The sequence below is a fragment of the Pinus tabuliformis genome, chromosome 4_2, assembly GCF_031772625.1.
Source record: "Pinus tabuliformis cultivar Carrire ecotype Pingquan chromosome 4_2, CPIR1, whole genome shotgun sequence".
NCBI lineage: Eukaryota > Viridiplantae > Streptophyta > Pinopsida > Pinales > Pinaceae > Pinus > Pinus tabuliformis.
Window position 1 is genome coordinate 79201248 of NC_142304.1, and position 21432 is coordinate 79222679.

General features: G+C 40.8%; 1 protein-coding gene across 11 annotated transcripts in view; it reads right to left on the reverse strand.

Moving 5' to 3' along the window:
- Nucleotides 1-21432, reverse strand: part of LOC149168301 (15-cis-phytoene desaturase, chloroplastic/chromoplastic-like) — a 300807-nt gene that overhangs the window by 138218 nt on the left and 141157 nt on the right. For all 11 annotated transcript variants that reach the window (XR_016259746.1, XM_089428225.1, XM_089428224.1 and 8 more), the window contains exon 6: nt 12224-12372. Coding sequence is in view for 10 of the 11 variants with exons in the window: in XM_089428225.1 (XP_089284351.1) it covers nt 12224-12372 (149 nt within the window). In the remaining variant the exon portion in view is untranslated. The remainder of the gene's footprint in view (nt 1-12223; nt 12373-21432) is intronic.

Consider the following 21432-nt stretch of genomic DNA (forward strand, 5'->3'; position numbering starts at 1 on the left):
TCTTTATTATGATTGAGATATATTCACTTGAGATTCAACTTGATGCAGTTATGATGTCATCCGAGACGGGACTAGTAATGAATATGGAAATTCCTCCCTAACCGCGAGGGAGTGTTAAAATTGGAAGCTAGGGAAGAATTCCCCTAGCCCTCCTTCTTATATTTATGTTGTAAAGGTAATAGTATGAAGGATACTTAATTAAGTAAATGAAATTTTATTATAAGTGGACATACATAAATAAGAAGGAATTAATTAAGGTAAAAGTTGGCTTCAAATTTATTAGAGGGATAACATTCAAAATTCTATAAGTTGGCCCCCAAAATCGTCGTGTCCTTTTGGATCTTTAAATCAACTATAATAGACACCTAATGTCATTTGCCAAGAACAACGATTGGGCAATTCATAGCATAATTGCTTTGAGTTTTCTTCGCATGGCAATGGTCTGAGTCTTCTTCACACAATTATGAAATTCGTATGGAATTGGTATTATGAGGTTCAATGGCTCAAATAGTCTGAGGCTCGAATTGTTAGAAAATCGAAAAGGCAGAAAGATTTTTTGTCGTTGATAATTACTTATGATCTCGTTGAATTATTATTATCTTTCTTATATTCTTCTTTTATTTTAGTTCATCAAGCAATTACCAAAACCAAAACACGAACATCAAGGACACCTAATGTAGGCACACAGCCAGGGAAAAACCCCTATATAAGGGAAAACCCAATCAAGAACTCTTCCTTCAATAATTCAAATGAGATAGACCAAGACCCTAGACCAACAGACCTTCCTCCTCCACCAAGTCATCCTTCCAATGAGATATTGCAACCTTCAATAGTCTCTTCTTGTCCAACAGCTACAGCCTAGCATCAATCCAGAAATTTCGGCCCCAGTTTCACCAGCAGCTTTAGAATTTCGGCGTTCCTAGCAACTACAAAATTTTGGCCCCTCCAACAGCGTCACACGTGTGAGAGAAAGAGAGATAATTTCGACTTCTTATTCTTGTGAGAGACCTCATTCTCCTTCACTATATGTTTTCCTCTTCTTCTCATGAAATTCGCACTTTTCCTTAGCCTAGAAACTACAAATCAAGCTTGTTGTGAGTGAGTGACAAAAGAGGTCGAATTGTTTCCTTTATATAGTGATTATGCAACCCAATTTAGGCCGACTTGTCCAATTTGAGGCCGACTTGGTGGAGGAGGCCTAATTGACCTGTTTCACGATAAAATAAATTTTCTTTCTTGAAAAATAAATCCCAAGAAGGGTTCTTTACAATATAACATGGCCAAGGACAATTGACATAAACCCTAGAAGCCTTCAATGGAGGCTTTGACCTAAAAACAATTGACCCAAGCATGAAACCGATGCTTTAATAAGTCAATTTATTTAACAATAAAATTTATTTTTCTTTCTTTTGATAAATACATTTCATTATGACTCAAGTACAATTATGAAGACTAACACTATTTACATTCTTCAACACTCCCTCTTAACTAGGGAGGTATTCATAATTACAAATATACAGAGGTACATGGAAGATCTCCAAAATGAGCTACGAAGAGTTCTAGCACACTTAGTGTTGCAGACTAGATACCTGACTAAGGTAATCTATCCAAAATGAAATAAGAAGAGTTCTAGCACACTTAGTGTTGTGGACTAGATACCTGACCAAGGTAATCTATACGGGTGGCACTAAGATGCACTAAAGCTTTCACCCAATCTAGCTACCATCAAGCTTACTAACTAACCATCAACCTAGGCATCTAGGTGTGTATCCAAGGACAAAGCTCCAAGACCAATGCCAGCCTCCCTCTTTGGGATCTAGACATCAACACATAGGCCGTCCCGATGTCCTCCCAAGAATCCGCAAGTAGATGCTTCATCTCTCCCTAATAAATTAGATATATCCATGTTCAAGCATGCTTCCCGGGTGTTCATCCTTCTTTACAGAGAGATTTACCTATTCAAACCAATGTTTTTGAAACCGGAACTGGTGACCGGACCGGTCCACCTAATGAACCGGTTTACCGACCGGAACCGGTCTAACCGGGACTGGTTTGGTCTAAACGAACCGGTTTTAAAAAATACATTAAATAATTAATTTTTAATAAAACAAAACTATTTTTAAGATGTAAAACCATGATTCCAAGCCAATATTCATTTATATACCATGCAAAGGTGAATATATCAAAATGGCACCGAGTGCAATACATATCATCGACAAAATAGCAAAATACATAAGAAATGAGGCTCTAAGTGGCCTATAAAGTCCAAAAACAATGTTGCAAGCTATGAGGCCATTGGCCTACTACAAGTCTACAGTGTACACATGATCAATCATCAAGTCCATCACCACTACTAGACACAGGATCATCATCAGGAGCTACATAGACATCATCTGGTTCAGAGTCTGAGGATGCCTCAGCTTGATCTGCAACCTCAATATCAATGCCACCAATGACAATAAAAGTGGACCTAAAGGAAGCACGAGTTTGTCGACCTGCACGACTAGTGCCTTCCATTGGTTCCTTGCCTTTCCTTGATGCCGCTACTGATCCTGGTTCTGATGCCGCCACATAATCTGCCTCATCCCCCGCTAAAGCCATGTCGATATCAAAATCAGCCTCAAACAAAGGATCTTCAGTCTCCTCCACCCATTCTGATGTTGGATCAATGTCGTCCAACACAATGGGATCTAGATCAGGTGATTTGCTCATCATTTGGTTCCTCCTCAGTCAAAGGTTGTATTGCACAAAAACAAGATCATTTAACCGTTTTTGTTCCAAACGGTTTCTCTTCTTCGTGTGTATGCGCTCAAAAACAAACCAATTGCGCTGACAACCTGAAGCACTGCAAGTTTGACTGAGGACTCTAATTGCAAACCTTTGCAATTGAGGACACTGGCCACCAAATGACTCCCACCAATGTGCTGCAAAGAAAAAGACAATAATTAGTAACTTAGTTTATAATTTGAATTGTAAAGAACGTAAACAATTTTAACTTGAAATGAAAAACAAAATGGAAATTGGAATTGCTTACCTGGTTGGTCCACATCTCTTGCCATCTTTGCCAAGTTTTTGCCAAAAGTACCACTTGCCATATTGAAAATAGTAAGCTGTCTATGTATTTGCAACTGGTCTACATGGTTAGGGACCATGCGCTCCAAGCAATCAATCAATCCAGCTCTGACCTCCCCATTATGCTGATCTCCTAGTCGATTTTTATAGTGATACCTTGGGTTCAAAAAATACCCGGCTGCATGTATAGGACGATGGAGTTGATTGTTCCATCTGTTATCAATGATCTCCCATATACGGCCATATTTAGCTAACCTGTCCTTGTAAGCTGCCCGTATCTGCTCCTTTGCCTGATCCATAGCTTCATAAATGTAGCCCATGGCCAATCTTTCCCCATCCACCAACCTTAGCACCTTAACAAGGGACTCGGTAATTTTCACAAGCTCTACAGACCTTTTCCAAAAATAAGTGTCTAACACTTTCTTTTTGGTGTCTTTTCCATCTGGTCTACGAGCCCACGGAGATTCAGACCATTCTTTAGAGGAAAACATTTTCTGCAAGTTTTTATGTTGACCATTGAGACATTGCAACGTGAGGAAGTGAGTTGCAAATCTCGTAATTGCAGGCCTAACAAGCTCTTTGCCTCCAGTGTGTTTCCTCATTAGGTTCAATACCCATGAGTGGTTGTAAATGTATTTTGTAATGCACTTGGCATGCTCTGCAGTGTTTTTTACCCACTCCACTTTGCCTATATCCTCAAGCATGAGGTCTATGCAATGTGCAGCACATGGAGTCCAAAATATGGTCTTATATTTGGCCTCAACCATCTTTCCAGCAAGAACATAGTTTGAGGCATTATCAGTGATGACCTGCACAACATGCTGCTCCCCAACTTCCTGAATAACGTTATCCAAAAGCTCAAATAGAAGGATTGCATCCTTTACCTTATCAGATGCATCAACTGATTTCAAAAACATGGTTCCTTGAGGGCAAGAAACAAGGAAATTAATGATAGTGCGGTTCTTTCCATCGGACCATCCATCTGACATAATGGAACAACCTGTTTTGAGCCATGACTCTTTAAAATCAACCAAATACTCATCAATGGAAGATATCTCTTTTTGCAAAAGAGCTCCCCTCAAGTCATGCATACGAGGGCCTTTGAAGCCCTTTCCTGCAGCTATAACAGAGTCCCACATAGCTTGGTAATAAGGTGAGCGAGCAGCATTAAATGGGATATCTGAATCATACCACCATCTAGCAATGTATTGGTGAGAAGTTTCTTTGCATTGTCTTTTCCAATGTTGATCCAAAGTGGGTTGAGAACTTGGCTGGGAGGAAGTGGGATTAGATTTAGAAGAGGCAATGTTGGCAGAAGATGAGAAATAACTTTGGATGTTTGTTCCTTTTGATGGTTGGCCAAGTCCAACAGAAGGATGAACATAGTGAAAGGGGTCATTGGTGGAAGGGATAGAAGTGGAGTCTTGAATCTCATAATCATCATACCCACTCTCTTTCATGGCTTCTAATAATTCCCTCTTCCTTGCAATGTCATCTTGGATGGCCTTCTCCCTAGCCTTATCCTCATAAAAATTTTCAAGCTTGGAAATGTATTCTGCCCTAATAGGACCTAACAGTGCATTTGGTGCATCACATGGCTTTACTTGGCCTCTTATCCCAACCAAGTGTTGTTTCAACCTAAGAATACCCCCACCTCCAATAGATTTATGGCATAATTTGCATATCATTTTTCCATCAATTACATCACAATGAGCCCATGCACTGTCCTTTCCTTTTGGAGCCATGTTTGCTTGAAATAATAACAATTTGCAAAGAAATCTGCCATTTAAAAAAAAAAATTGCAGCTAAGCAAAATGGAAAACCAAAGATAAATGTAGGAAAACAAATGCACATGCAAGGCTCAAGCTACAAAATTTGATAGCATAGAGCTAGAGAGTTTATAGCATACATGATAGATCATAGAAGTGAGAAGTTTATAAGTATAACACATTAAAAAAAATTCATGGACAGCAGACTCAAATGAGGAATTATCAAGTGCAAATCCTTACCTGGAAATGCAAACTAGCTCCCTTAGCCTCCTCTTGAAGATGGCAACTCCACTGACAGCTACACACTATCTCCAAAATAGCTCCAACTCCAACTCCAAGATGACTACTTCAGCAAAAACTCCACACTCTCCAAGCTCACAAACAAACTCACAAACACTCCAAATCAGATGTGTGAGACAAATGAGAGTGAGAGGGGTCTCTTATAGCTTGGAGAGGGTATTTTTGGAGGGAAAATACCTTTACCTCCCCCCCAAAACCCCTAAACCACAAACCACCAACGCCTTTTTCCAAGATTCGGTGGGCATGCCATAAACCGGCCGGTTTAGGACGGAACCGGCCGGTTTGATACGGAACCGGCCGGTTCCGTCCTAAACCGGCCGGTTTTCACCGATTAGGGCCCAAAAACGGAGAAATGAAGGGTCTGACCGGGTTTTTTGGCCAGTTCGGACCGGCCAGCTAGCTAACCGGCCGGTTTGACCGGTTACCGGTTTTTCAAAACGGTTTTAAAAACATTGATTCAAACACAAACCCCAATCAGCAGTAAACCTTCAAATATACATATATACGTAAACACAAACCTTCGGGGTCCTCAATCATCTTGATGCCACTTATATCAAGTTATTCATATGCAACTAGTCGGAAGCTTTTCTTCTTTCATTTCTTCAGCAGCATCAAGACATCCTCAATACATTGTAGTACTTTCATTCATTCTCCAATTTCTTTTTCAAGGTATCATGACTAGCGTAATATGCCCTCCCTCTTAATTGGGGAGATGTACTCTTTTCTACTAATCATGCTCGGGATACCTACAACCTTATCAAAATGAAAATTTTTCTAACAAGACATGTTAGACCTATAAACTCTGAAAACCAAAACATAAAGGAAAACAATTCGAAATAAAAAGATTAAGAGGGCTATGTGGGAGAGAGAGGACTTAGTAGTATAATTCCTTGACTTTTGATTCTTCAGTCTTGTTCTTCTTAGGTGGATCTTCATCAGCAACATTCACATGTTCCCTCTCTCTTCTTATTTCTTGGATTCTCTAGACAATGGCTTTTGTAGTGACCCATCTTGTGACAGTTGTAACATTCAATCTTGGATAAGTCCACTTTCTTCTTTGGTCCTTTGAACTTCTTGAAGGTTCCCTTTTTCTTGGGATGAGCAGAATAGGCATTCGAGGTGTTTTCTTCTTCCTCCTTTTTGTTGTTTACCAATGATATTTTGCCTTCTTCTTGACTACATGCATTCCACATTTGTACAAATGTTGGAGTATCCTTCTAATTGTTAAGTCTTGATAGAAAGGCACTCCAAGATTTTGGTATTCCTAGAAGGGCAATAATTATGAGCTCCTTTTCTGGGACAACCTTATCTATTGCTTGGAGTTTGTAACGACCAAAAGTCGTATACGCAGTGGAAATATTAGAATACTTCGTAGACAAAGACATCCATGATAGGATAGTAATTGTAAATTGTATATTGTATAAAGGATTGATGTAGGATGCTTACAAATGAGAATGAGGGTCCTGTATATATAGCCATGTAAACAACCTTTCATGAACAGGCATGTCTCTAAGACATGCCTTTTCATTATTAACTAACTAACCATTAGTTAATTTACTTATTGTTATTATTATATTTATATTATTATGATTATTATTTATTATCTAATTATATCTATTTTTACATAATTTATGTTCATAACATTACATTCCCCTTCAAAAGCTTTGTCCTCAAAGCTTATTGATAAAGGATCGGATCCCTTCTATTGTTCGGAATATCTTCTTGTTTCTGAGCTTTTATCTTTGTTGATACAAGACGATATGATGTTCTGAGCGATAGACAAAATTGTCGTAATGAAAACGGATCAGACCATCCTAGATTAATCTTTTGGGTAATCTTCTGATCCTTGGAGATGTGTGGTGAATAGTTATTGTATGACCGGATTGAGCTCATTTTAATATTCTTCGGAACATAAGTTTTTTTATATTTTGCGTGATATAGATTTGTAGATTGATTAAAGTGTCTACTCTTGTGATTCGGATGTAGATAAGGATTTTTTTTCTTTTTGAACTTCCTTTTCCTGATTCCCTTCGGGCATTGTTGTTGTTGACTTGACTACTGAACCCTCATTTGGGGTGTTCGTCGTTTGAACTGCAACCTCTGAGTACGTCTTTACTTCAGTAGGATTTGGATTTGCCCGAACTATGAGATTAGTGGTATCGATGTTTGTTTCTTCAGCTTGGGCTACTACATCTACAGATTTTCATGCTTCCTTTGCGATAATTTCTTCGTATCTATTCTTCAATGATTTCTTATCAGTCTTAAGTTTTTTAATCTGGTTAAGAAGATTTTGGTTATGTTTTTTTAGACGTAAAAGTTCTTCTTTCTCTGAATCGTTGATCTTGTCATTATTATCCTTCTCTTGATCTTTTAACTTTTTAATTTGTTCTAATAATTTTTTATTAAGTTTCTTTTAGTGTAAATTTTCCTCTTCCTTCTTTGATAAACTTTCATTGAGCTTCTCGTTAAAACTTTCTTTTTCTTGTTCTAACTTTTTCTTCTTAGTTTTACACTTTTTGACTTGTGCAAGTAGTTTCTGGATATGATCTTTTAAACGAGAATTTTCGTCGTTTTTATTGGATATGGCCTCCTCCAGTGCTTTTTGCTTCTCCAATATTGACTTTTGATTCCTTTGAGGTATTAATTTCGCAATATCTTTAAAGACTTCTGATGAGGACATTATCGATTTTGACTACATTGTCATGTCTCAAAATGGGATCACCCTTCTCTTATAAGAAAACATCAAAAACAAATTCTCTATGTTTAACATGGACGCACCCAATTCTCTAAACTAGGTTGACCAAGAATTATGTCAACCTCCATGTCATACATATTAACAACACAAAATTGGGATATGCACTCATAATGATCTACTGTTATTTGTAAATCATTAATTTCATATTTTTTTTCAAAAAGATTTGTTGTTTCGCCTACATTGGCATCTAAAATTAACAGTCGATTTGCCAGATTAATATTTATGTAATTTTCGTCGTTGCTTGTACTAATAGCGATATTAACTTTTTTCCCTTGGATAGTCCCTCTTAATGTAATTAACTTGTGATGTGTGATTAAAACACTTTTATAGGAAAATTGTCCTTCCTTCATCATTTTCGAATTAGGCTCCATTCATTTTTTCCTTCAAAAATGGACTTCTTCTTTAAAATAAGTGCCATTTTATTTGATAAACTTGAACACCTTTATAAATTCCTTTAACTTTTATTTTCCTCAATTATATATTTTTTCCCACTTTAAAAAAAATTAATATAGCTCGACTATTTAAATAAATTGCACCTTATATTTATTATAATGCTTTTAAAAAGTATTATTCCCTTGTTATAACTTGTTATCCTTCGGGCCTGGAGTATGCCCTAAAACTGCTTCTGCTTACCTAAGAGCTCGTCTTCCTCGGACATAAGAAAACAGGTTAACGGCCCAAGACCTAGAGGCATCTGGCAGGAGTGAAATCCTGCTCCCTTACGGACCACCAGCGGGTTATTCCAGGTGGCCTGGTTTTCCTTGATAACAGTGATGCGTCAACCGACAGTCGTGGATAGCAGCCAGAGAAAGGTAATGCAAATATAAAGCCTTACATAAACTAGTGCACCCTGCTTCTTTGGTATTCATGCAATAGTGGTAGTATCTTTCTAGGAGATTCTTTCCTCTTTCATCCATTATTTTTCAAGTAGGGAGAATGCTCACCATTTGGAGCCTTTTTGTTCTTTCTCAATATAAATCTTCATAAATATGTTGGGTGCTCCTCTTGTATTGACTTTTCATGGCTTTGGTGAGGATAGGGCCACCTAAAGCAAAGCACTTTCTAAATAAATATGCTTTTAAGGTTGTCATTCTAGGTTTTGAGATATTCTTAGAGAGCTGCTTTGCAATGACATATTATCAGTCTATAAGTGTTAAAATTGGCAACTAGGGCCAAATTCCACCTTAGGACAGCTCATATGATGGAGACGATTATTGCATTGGATTCCTCTTTCAGAGAGGTACAATTTTGATATAAAGATCATCTCATTCTAACAAGCAGAAATGGAATTATGAATTTATTTCTCTTATGGAATAATTGTCAAGGTCGGCTCCAATGAAATGTAGGTTGATGAAGCCCAATAGATGTGTCTTTTCATCCTCAACAAAGTGTATAAATAAGAGAGACCTTTTCCTCATTTGGACATCATCTCATCTCATAATCATCTTCTCTCTCTTGGTTCATAAAACTTGGAGGCATCTCTCTCTATCTTTGCACATGTGACTGATCTCTCTCTCTCTCCCCTTCGCACGTGGCAGAAGTCCGAATTTTTCTAAGTGAAACAGATCAAAGTTTTCAAAGCATTGACCAGAGTTGACTTTGGGTGATTTGACCTACATTGACCTTGAGTTTTGGGCCAAAACTTTGATTTCTCTAGGCCACATTTATTGGCACAGAAATCGATGATTTTGGGACAGTTTGACCAGCATTGACTTCAGGTTTGACTGCTGAAATTGCAGCAATATTTTCTCTCTCCTTTACTTGGGTTTGACTGAAGAATTTGGGCTGACTTTGACTCCCCTTGAAGGCCAAATTGAGCTGCTGTTTGGAGGATGTTTTGGGGCAGCTTTGACCGCTGTTGACTTTCTGGTTAGGGCTGACTTGACTGCTGATTTGACTGTTGATTTGGCAGATCTGTTTTGGGCCTGTATTTATGATATTTGTACTATCTTTCTCTGCTGAACTATTGAAAAATAATAAGAAGATTTGATCAAAGGGTTTCCCCACATTGGGGTGTCCCTGGCATCTGCCACATCTTGTGTCCTCTTGTCTTGACTTGTCTTATGCATATGATTTTATGTTCTATATGCATTTATTATCAATGTTTATAAGTTAATGTGATTGCTACTAGATATAATTGGAATTTGTCATTGGGTTGCTAAAGGAACATTGAAGTAAATTGTCTTAAGCATAAAGCATACCATTGTTATCTAAAATTTAACAATAAGAGATGCAATTTTAAGAAAGATAGGGATCAATGATTTTCTATCTCCATGTTTGTTGATTTGGGGTAGCATCAGATGTGCTCTAGCCACGAAAATTGGTGGAGAGGCCAAGGCACATGAGATCTCCAATACCTAGAAAGGGTTTGGGCAAATTCTAAACAGTTTGGGAAATATTAAAATAATGAATATTTTTAATGGAGTCCCTAAGTCTAGACTTGGGAAAATAAAATATTAATGTGAATTAATATAAAACTCTGTTAGAATGGTCCAAAAGTCATGGATCAAACCAGATCTAATCTTAGTCGTTGATTAGGGCAGCTGAGGGGCAGTGAATACAGAAGCAGAGAGGCAGAGATAGCACTAGGAGGATCAACGCAGTAGCCGAGAGTGAGGGACGCAGAACCAGCCAGGGGTTCACACAGAGCCAATCAGGGCTCATGCAGAAGCAGCTAGGAGCTGCACAGTGCCTCAGAGGGCCAGCGTGGTGACGCGGAGGGTCAGAGGGTCGACGCAATGCCTCCAAAGGCTGACGCAAGCCAAGGCAGAGTGACGCTAGGCAAACGCTGGGCCAGAAAGGGATGACACTAGGGTTTCGTGGCGTAGATTGGAGCTGTGAAGCTGCCAGAGTGATTATCTGGGGTTTCAACCGGAACATCTATCTCCGACTGAGAGGTACTACTGTCGAAATTATTCTCTGTTGGGTGAGACGGTTTTGGCACCCAAATTGTATTCAAAAACTGCATAATAATAAAACCCTAAGATAGTTGCACCAGTTTTCCCGCATTGGGTTTTTCCGGGGACATTGGTCCAAAAACAATGGTGTCATTTGTGTGCTTGTTTTGTTTCCTTCGGTTGATGATCTGTAATGTGTTGAGCATGTATTTGTATTTATTTCCAGTATTTACTTGGTAAAAAACTTGTTAATTAACAGAGCAAGTAGGTAGGAATAAATCAGTAAAGTACATGAAGGGTTTCTAACAGTTAGACTTAGAAATTCCAACAATATTTTGAATCTTTTTACGTTAAATCTTTGAGTGATTTTTTATTGAATGTTGGAGTTTCTCCCATGGTATTCACATGATTTGTCCCTCATTGTCATGAGGTATAGTACTTGTGTGGTGACTTTGCATAGTCCTTTAGAAGTATAGATTGTCAATCTAAAACTCTCAAACTTCATATTTACAGCTCTGAAGGAAAGGAGAAAGTATTTTACCAGTCAACTCTTTGGTATGGAAGAATTTAATGCTTTGTGGTGGAACTTTCGAATTTGTTGAGCTTTGAGCAAAACTCACCTCATCAATTTTCTTATTTTCTGACTCCATAGTTACTGGATTGAAGGTACCAGTCAAAAAAAAAGAAATTTTCTGATTTAGTGTGTTTTACTTGCAGATATGCAACTTTTTGTTGCAGAAATGAAGTGATTTACTGCAAATTTATGAAGGTTAAGTGCTGATTTAGCATTCTTAAGTATAATTCCGAACTGTGCTTGCTGCCCTCAAATGTTTAATGGAAGAAATATGAATTATTTTGAATATTTCAGTGAGTATTCTCTTGCATACTTAAAATCACTAGGGATGACCCCCCAAGGCTAGCAAGAATTAACCTTATGTGAAATCGCACCATGCAAGATGATATTGGCACTTTCCTAAAGTGTTCATTCAGTCCCCTTGGAACTAAATTCTATGAGGAAAATTTCAAGTGATAACAAGTATTCAAGCAGATTATGACACTGAACCATATGCAGGGAAACGTTTGGGAGATGGCCAAATGACTTTCCCTGCCATTTTGACAGTGTCCAATGTACAGACAATGGTTGACTTGATAACCACATTTCTCTTAGTTGATTCAGTAGGGATGCATTCACACTAACTCCCATAGTTCTGGCCTTGTATATTGTTGTGTAAGTATATTGTATCACAGGTAATGCAGAACAATATCCCACTCCAACATGCACAGTGCAAGTCCTTGAGTGAGATTATAAATACAAAAGTATGTAAAGATACGAAGCATTTTGACAGACACACACACACAAAAGAATGACTCAATGCAGGATGTGCATAAGTCAAATCATCCAGGTGTAGGTGCAATTAAGGATATCTTACCTGCTTATGCATCCACTCTTTGACAGTTAAGCCATCTTGGGCTTCAACATAAGCTTGACCCCCAACTATTGCTGGCAAAAGTCCAACTGCAAAGCGTAATTTCTCTGACCAAGTCAACATCTCATTGTTCTTTAGGATTGCCCAAATTCCTGAAACCATATAAAATGGAAATTATTCACAGCAGAAAATTGATGCCCGCCGATGTAATCAAGTGTGGGCAAAAGTGGACAAGATCATCATATGTTTCAAACAACATATCTATATGTTATATAAAATGCTATTGAGAGAATAAGATTTTTAACACGTGAAAATATTTCACATTTAAAACATAGATTTTAGTAAGACAGGTTAAATTCTTAAATAGATTCCATCTGAAAACACCTTATAGCCATCTCCACACCTCTAGTCCTATAATTCCTTAATGTTGAGAATAACTATTACCAATCATATTTCCAAGTATTTCAGTCAAAAATAGTTTTTTTATAACAGAATATGCTAAGACCAACCAGATAATAAATATGGTTTTCAATAAATGTTAATGCAGGTTCGTTTTTCCAATATGGTCAATAAGTATTATGATGAAAATATATTGGCATATAGGAAACATGGCATGTACTCCCAGCCTTGTGTATTAAATGTTTGTATGTCAGACACATGATGCCAGAGTGTTAGACACACATGGAACATATCAAATGTGCCATGTGCCAAGACACGTCCCATGTATGTCCAACACTCATTCATAACATTTCCCAATGTGTCAGACACTCAGCACACCAAAACAATTCACAAAAATTGACAAAATATCAAAAAACTGTGCAGCTGTGTTTGGTTGTGTCAACAAATCTGTCCCAACATATGATTGATAAAGTTCTATTTCTAAATGTTCAAAAAAATGTCCTTTTATGTGTATATTTTATCTCTGTAATTTTTAGAAATTTAAGATCATATATCTCTGTTTGTGTGTCCCTAGTGTCACATTTCAAGGGGTCTACATATCCCCATGTCCCAATGTCATGTGTCTCAAATTGGCATTGCTCACACTGATTAATAAGAACTGAAGTATCCTAATTGAACTATTTAACAATGAAGTTATACCTATGCCTCCAAAATAGTATGTTACAAATATCATACAGAGCCAAGAGTAACAATGTTGCCCATAATTGCTACATCAGCCACAGGGATATGATAGTTAAGGAACAAGGTCATGGAAGCATTGGGACCTTAGATCCTTCACCCACAAGAACATCCTCCAATTCCTGCTCTTCCTCAACTGAGCCTTGTACTAGTTCACCATCTCTGGTCTCCCTTCTAATAGGACATCATTATTCTCCTTAACGTGACCTCTTATTTTCTAACAGCAGTTTATTAATCTCTTCTTGGAATTCTATGCATTCTCATCCCCCACCCTGGCTATTTTAAGGTCCCTACCTCAATGTGGGTCCATGAACTTGCACAGCATAGTTGCTTTTGTGAAAATTTCTAGATCTAACAATCTGTGGAATCGTACTGCAACTAGCTGAATCTACTTCACCTATATAGTAAATTACATTACAAGCTTATTTCAGATTTCTTCTTGAAATATTGAAGTAAATTACTGAAGCAGCCTACACCAAATTAATTATGATTCTGAAACATAGAAACTGAGCAAGGAAATACAAACACATAGGACACCATTATTTTTGGACAAGTGTCCCCGGAAAAACCCAATGCGGGAAAACCAGTGTAGCAGCTCTGAGGGTTTATTATTATTAAGTAGTAGCAAATTCCGAATACATCGTTGAATACCTCAGTGTTATTCATTTACAGAGAGAAATATTGGCAGAAGCTTAGTGAAATTACTTCACACAATCACTGAGAAAAAGTCTCAGTTGTTCCGGCTACTGGATGAGGTGCCCATGGCAGGCCATGCGCTGCCTCTACGTTGTCCCAACGTCAACTCTCTCAAGCACAGCGTCACACAAACACATAGGACACCATTATTTTTGGACAAATGTCCCCGGAAAAACCCAATGCGGGAAAACCGGTGTAGCAGCTCTGAGGGTTTATTATTATTAAGTAGTAGCAAATTCCGAATACATCGTTGAATACCTCAATGTTATTCATTTACAGAGAGAAATATTGGCAGAAGCTTAGTGAAATTACTTCACACAATCACTGAGAAAAGGTCTCAGTTGTTCCGGCTACTGGATGAGGTGCCCATGGCAGGCCATGCGTTGCCTCTACGTTGTCCCAACGTCAACTCTCTCAAGCACAGCGTCACCCAACTAGGGAATCGATCAGTACCTCAGAGTCACTGCTCTCAGCCTTCCAGTCTCACACCCCGGCTTCCGACTACTAAAACTGACTCTTTGCTCTGATTTTCGACTTTCTCTCTCTCCCTCTGCATTGCTTCTGTGTGGCCCTTCTAGCCCTGCGTCAACTTCTGCGTCAAGGTTACTGGATCACTCTCTACCTCTTTCTGTTGATGATTCTCCGGATGAGAATCTCTCTCTCTCTGAAAGCTGATATCCTTGCCCCTCAACTGCAAGAAATCTCCTCAATCAAATTTTCCTCCTGAGAACTTCTCACTTCAAAAAATCGATTTCTTGATCTCTCTTGGTGTATTTTCCAAATGACCATCAAGTGTTGGAAATAATACTGAGAGGGGGGGGTGAATCAGTATTATCAACTCAGATACTTTTCAATTTCATACTCAGATTCATATACGCGGCTTCAGTTCAGTATATCAGCGTATATACGCGACTATGTTAAATGCAACTAGCGCACATGCAGTAATCTTATGAATCAGTTAGCTTATCTTCAGTAAATTCATCAGAACATTATTAACCATAATAACAGTAATCAGGTGCAGTAAAACAGAACAGATCATCACACATAAGAAGCACACATGAACACAAGATATAAGGTGGAAACCCAATGTGGGTGAAAACCACCTGCTGCAATTCGTCTCTTTCTTCTTTAATAAGAAACTTCTTTTACAATGTACTGGTGCAGTCCTTTACCAGCACGCAGGCTTCAACCTGCAGAGGGCTACAACCCTCTCTCGTTTTTCCAGCTACTTCTGGAAGGGAGCTACAACCCCCATAGCTCTTGTACTAGCTAATATACTAGTACGTAGGTGCTGACCTACAGAAGGCTACAACCTTCTTTTCTTCAGGGACCACGTTTCATCAATTTTCAGACTGGATCCATAAGTACAGAACAATCACTGCTGCAATACAATCATCAACTTATACTTGCATCATAAATCTCTAAATCACCCAATACTGAATCACTGAAACCCTGTCATCAAAAACACAGAACACAAACCAGAGCCCAGAACTCTGCAACAACCACTAGAATCAACAGCAACCTGAAACACCAAATCTCATAATGCATACGCTACTTGACTATATCAAAACTGCGTGTGTACGCGCTTTCACCAGAGACAACCCGCGTACAGATCTAAAGATAATTACTTATACCTTCGCTGTCAGATCCAACCTTAGCCAAGCGTCACAAACAGATAACCAGCAATACTAGATCTTCCCACTTCGTCAGACATCCATTCCTTGCTCCTCATCATTGCCTAATGATCTTCTCCTCCTTTTATAGTCTTAGACCTTGCTCAATACCACGGTCCAAAACCATAATAAATCAATACCAAGAGCCCAATACTTGGGTTCAACACACATGTCGAGATACCATGGTCCAAAACCATAGGTTCAAATACCGAGGACTAACTACCACAGACCAAGACATAAGTTTTCCCACTTGTACGCGCTTTTCCTTGCATGAAAGTGCGTGTATACGCGTACGTGTCTTCGGCACGTCCAACCAGCGTGTATACGCTGATTTGTCACAATGAACCTGCGTATATCTCTTTCTTGACCTGCTGTACTAAGATCTGTCCTCTGATTAAGTTGCCATCACCTGTATCAACCTCTGAGTGAGTTGCCATCAAGGACAACACTTGTATCATAATGCCAACATCAAGCCCCTTCTTATATCTTCCTGTTAGACAACCAACGACCTAGATTAACTCCTAACCAAAGGCTCGGGTCGTTTTGACTTGATCTTCGTCTTTATCTAGAAGATTCACCCACAATTATATTAATACCCATTAATATTTTAATTTTCCTAAGTTTAGACTTAGGAACCCCATTAAAAATATTAATTATTTCAATAAAATCATCTCTGGGTGGAATTTCCCAAAACGGTTTCTGGGTTGTTTGGAATGCATGTGCCCAAGCCTCCCTACGAAATTTTAGGCCTAGAGCACATTCGATGCTACCCCAAATCAACACTCCCTCTTAGTGAGGAGTGTGCTCTAGCAATATATTGTTGCTGCATATTGCTCTAACACCGATGCTCTAACACTGAAGCATCGTCTTCTGCATTGTTGATGTCTAACATGTTGTCCACCAACTACTGCACTGCTGCTGCAACTGTACTGCTGCCTTTGACACTGCCACTGCCAATGCTACATCTGTACTACAACTCCCTCTCAAACGTTGCATTTTCTATGCTGCTAGCACTGCCACTGATAATAATGCATCCGTACTGCAACCCAGTTGCTGAGAGAAGCAACTGAAAATGCCCAAAACTGGACAAGTATTTAGTGGATACACCTTGGTGCCGAAAGCCTAACTACTACTAGTCTCACGTTGTCTTCTAAAGCCACTGCGTCGCTGAAGCTCTGCACTGTGCCTCCATGCACTATTGCCTCTCTGCTCAAGCTCTGGCACTGCTAACTGCTGCATCTGTCGTATCAACACTCCATGGCACCAACTGAGAACTCCTCCATCCCGCTATTATTGATCATGGGCTCTAGTAGCAAGGTGATGATCCAAGAGGTGGGCTCCTCAAGGATCCTGCCCATTTGTAGCTCTATCGAACTACAGTTCTAATTCATCCCAGCTCCCTCCGAGAGGTATCTCGGTTGTCATGGAGAACTCCTCCTATTCAATCTTTGCGGTTACAACCTTATGGTCGTGCTTCTCATCCTTGTCCTTTTTCTTCAAGGGACACTGGGATGCATAGTGGCCCATCTCACCACATCTGAAACACTTCACCTTGGAGACGTCCTTCTTTCGTCTCTGTTGCCCCTGCTGCCCCTTTGATGCAAGGGCTACATTTTCCTCCTCCTCCTTGGGCTTCGGCCCACTGTTGTTGTTGCTTCCGTCAAGTTTGACCTTGACGAGGTCTCTCCTCAGCTCTTCTTGTTTTAGAGTTGCCCACATCTCATCCCAATTACGCAATGTCGCTCTTTCCAGGATACTCTGGACAAAGACTTTCCATTCATCCGAGACAGAATTTAGGGCTAGTCTCACTAACTCTGAATCCTGAGGTGTATGCCTCGCAATCGACAACTCATCACGGGTCTCCTTCAGCTTCATGAGGAATGGATCCACTCATTCTCCCTTTTGTATTTGCACAGATCTCAACTTCTGCTCCAAGTACATCTTTCGATGCTCGGAAGATCCCTGATATAACGTGGCCAAGACATCCCACATCTCCTTAGCAGTTGCTCTGCTAGAAACATGGCACACCACATGATACTTGACTCCATCTAGGATCATCCTCTTGGCCTTTTCCATCTCAGCCTTGTACTTCTCTAACGGCTTTGCATCCACAGGTTCAACTACCACACTGTCGACGTACGTCTTGAGGGCATGCTCATCTAGAAAGAAAGACATTCTAGCCTTCCAGATGACATAATTGGATGCTCCGTCCAACTTGTCTTGATACCTCAAGCCACTAGTTGCCATATCCTCCGAAAATTGTCGAACAACTCCCTCTTTCTCCCTACTGCATAGCTCCTAGGTTGGCTTACGTACTCCCTGATAGAGCTGGTAAGTCTGTTGCTTCTCTACTGCCCAACAAATGAGAAATATTGATTTCCTCGGCAAGAAATCACTAAGGAAGTATTCCCTCTCTATGTAATTTGCTTCCTTCTTGCGACAGCTTTTCTGCCTAGCACTCAGCTTGCAGAAAACTGCGTCCCTCTAGCTCTGTGCTAAGGCTCTGTGTGGCTGCCTGTAATGATACTTAATAGGAATACAAGTGATAACAAGCAAACAATATATGCAGCAAATTACAAAAAACGAAATATTCAGCAAACACCCATATAAAAGTTGCAAATGGAGAACTTCTGAGCTATTTTATTATATTTCTGCAAGTCAAATACAATAGATGATGGAATGGTGCACTTGGGCTTGTCTGAAAGTACAAGCAAGACCAAACCCAAGTAGGAAAATAGCTGAGCTGAAGGTTTCCCAGTTGCTGCACCAATTTGCACTGCGCTACCTAAAAACTATTGCTCTGTTGAAGTTCGAATGGTTGGAAGGTGCACTGAAACTGCCCAGAAATTTATATGCTTTTAACCCCAGACTCCTTGGCCAAAACCCACAAAAAACGAGAAATGGTTTGGCCCAATTTCGACTTCCCAAAATTGACCCCCAAAGGCACTATACAATCCCTAGCAATTCTACACTGTCTGCTGCAATGTTGCTTGCCCTCAAGCAACATCAAAGATGGGTGCTCCAATATGTGCTCACCCTCCCAGGTGGCATCCTCATCCGACAAGTTCTTCCAACGCTCCAAAAATCGCTTGTCCTCAAGCAATGCATGAACGAGCATCCTCTCTAATTGTTCCTCCCCACTGTCACTACAACATGTGCCAGGGTCCTAGACGTGCCACTGAATTATCCCTGACCTCAACACTGTACTGATATGAAAGAATCCTTCAATTACCAGGATCCCAGGCCATCCTGTCCAACATGAAGCTCCCCTCGCTCCACTCACTATCCTACCCGGTGCAAGTACCAGAAGTCCCTTACTCCATTACTGACTCGTTAAAGCCCAATGGAAGATCTGTATGATCTCCACCTACAGTAGTCAGCGCATCCCTAAAGGTTATTGAGTTGTGAAGAGTTGTGACGCCCCAGTTCCCTGCTAGTCCCAGAGTGGTGCCACCATGCTGATGCTGCACTACTCTGACTATATCATACTCCCCATCGCGCACATACAGTTTCCTCCTCTCCTGGAACTCGATGGTGGAATACTAAAAGAGGCGAGACACATCCTGCCTAGGCATCTCCATGGCACCAAGGCCTACCCATCCAAATCTAACTTCGAACCTGTGTAGCAATAGAGAATGTCTACCTCCCCATATGATGAAACCCTCTGTGAACCCCCATGTGTCATCCCAAGAGCGAACTATATCACTCTTTGCCACCACTCTGCTCATCACGAGTGAAATATCGATCAACTGAATCCTTGCATCCCATAGGCAGACCTGTTGTGGCAAAGCCCTGACAACCGATGGAATCCCTTTGTCCCTCATCTCTAGTCCCTGCATGCTACCCATATATAGGCTCCATACATCATGAACTAATCTGAAGCATGCTAAATTGTCTGGTGCCTGCCAATGTGTAGTACTAATGACTACTAGAAACCACGTGTGCCAAATAGCTACCTCCTGAATGCAACCAATAAATGGGTATCTGATACGCGCAATCGACCCATTGTATGCGGATCCATCCTGCTCCTGCCAACCATCGCCACTGGTTCGGCTACTTGCCCCCTGGAGAATGTGTCGATACAATGTCGGGAACCCGGACATACTGGACAACTATCTCAGCCGTACACGTTATCCTCTGCTCATGCATGCTCCAGACATGCCCTATGGAAACAGTGAAACATGTCTCCAATGTGACCAGCTCCCCAGGCATAGGATCAGTGATGAATGATATGCCATTCCTGTCGGTGATCACCTCATCTCTCGACCTGTGGATGTCAACTTGCGCACCGACTCAATGCCCCCGCTGAGAAGTCTCCCCTCTATCGCACCAAGTGTCATCCAAATATCTTGGCTGAGCTCCCCGTCCCCTGCTGCTCGTGCCCAAAGTGTCAAAGGACAACAACCAGATTGGTCGTTCCTGTAAGGGGCATAGAAGAGGGTTAGGAGTGTGTGTCCCCACGGATACCATCAAGTATCGCTCATTTGTGTCCCCATCGATCCTGGGTGAATTACACCGAAAGGTATGCCTAGTATCTCTTTCCATGGGTGTCCTTGGAGGCAACACTCCAAGACCTCTTTGTGCAACACCATACGCCTCTGCATACCACCGATCATCCCAGTACTCCTGGACATGCCACTGTACACTGCGGCCTACCCTTGTACACTACTAGATACCCTCGGCTGCAGCTATGCCATCTTGTACCGCCCTTCTTCCTACCTATGTCACTGCACCTGTCACTCCCCGCATGTACTCACTACGATGTGAGGCACTTCCATTCCGCAACACAGTCCAACACACTACAGCACACCACCATACATCTCCATTCCCACCTGCAGACCACTGCTCAACACTAGATGCTCCCACACATCCCTAGATATGATGGCCTAGATCTATGTCTCTATGTGTCAAGCCACACCCAATCAGTATTATCATCTCCACCATCATATCATTATCCCCGCCGATGAATGGATCTTCCCTCTAAATCCCCCCTGAGGGATCTGAGAAGTGACTCTCCCTATGTGTCAGCAGTGATGCCACCACTGCTCCGCTCCTCTGCGTCCTCTGTGCCCCGCACAAAATTGAAGAGCCCCCAGCTCCATGCAAGGCACCGTCTGGTGGCTTGCCAATGCCACCTCCTCCGACAAACTCCTGCCAGAGTATGCTGATCACCCAGTGATCCCGTGTACAAATTACATACCAAGAAAACCGAAAGAGTTTGTCCATAAAATGGTCAGCCACTAGTGTTGACCGAGACTCCCCTAGCGAATGTGCATCAACTGCTAGGTCAACTGCACCATCCTGTTTGTAGTCGACCGGCATACATGGGAAATGATAGATGGTCCCTCCGGGATCCCAATGCCAGTCGGGGCTTCCAGCATCCCGATTGCCTGGAAACTCTTGCTGAGCTCCACGTGGGTCCACTACCATCTACATAGACCACTCCACCGGGTATCAACTCAGAATCTCTCCCCACCCAACCCCAAGAGAGGGATCGAATGCACGAACTCCCGTACATAGAACAACCACAACATGTGGGTGTTGCACCCTGGGCAACTCAGGTCGTCTCATCTTGATATCCTGGTCAATACATACAATATGACTAGGTAGCTCTATCTCCCTCTGTCCAATGGGCCAAGGTAACCTAACAGTGTTGTCAGCCCCGCCTATGTATGCCTGAAGAGGGCTGCTCCAACACTCCAACGT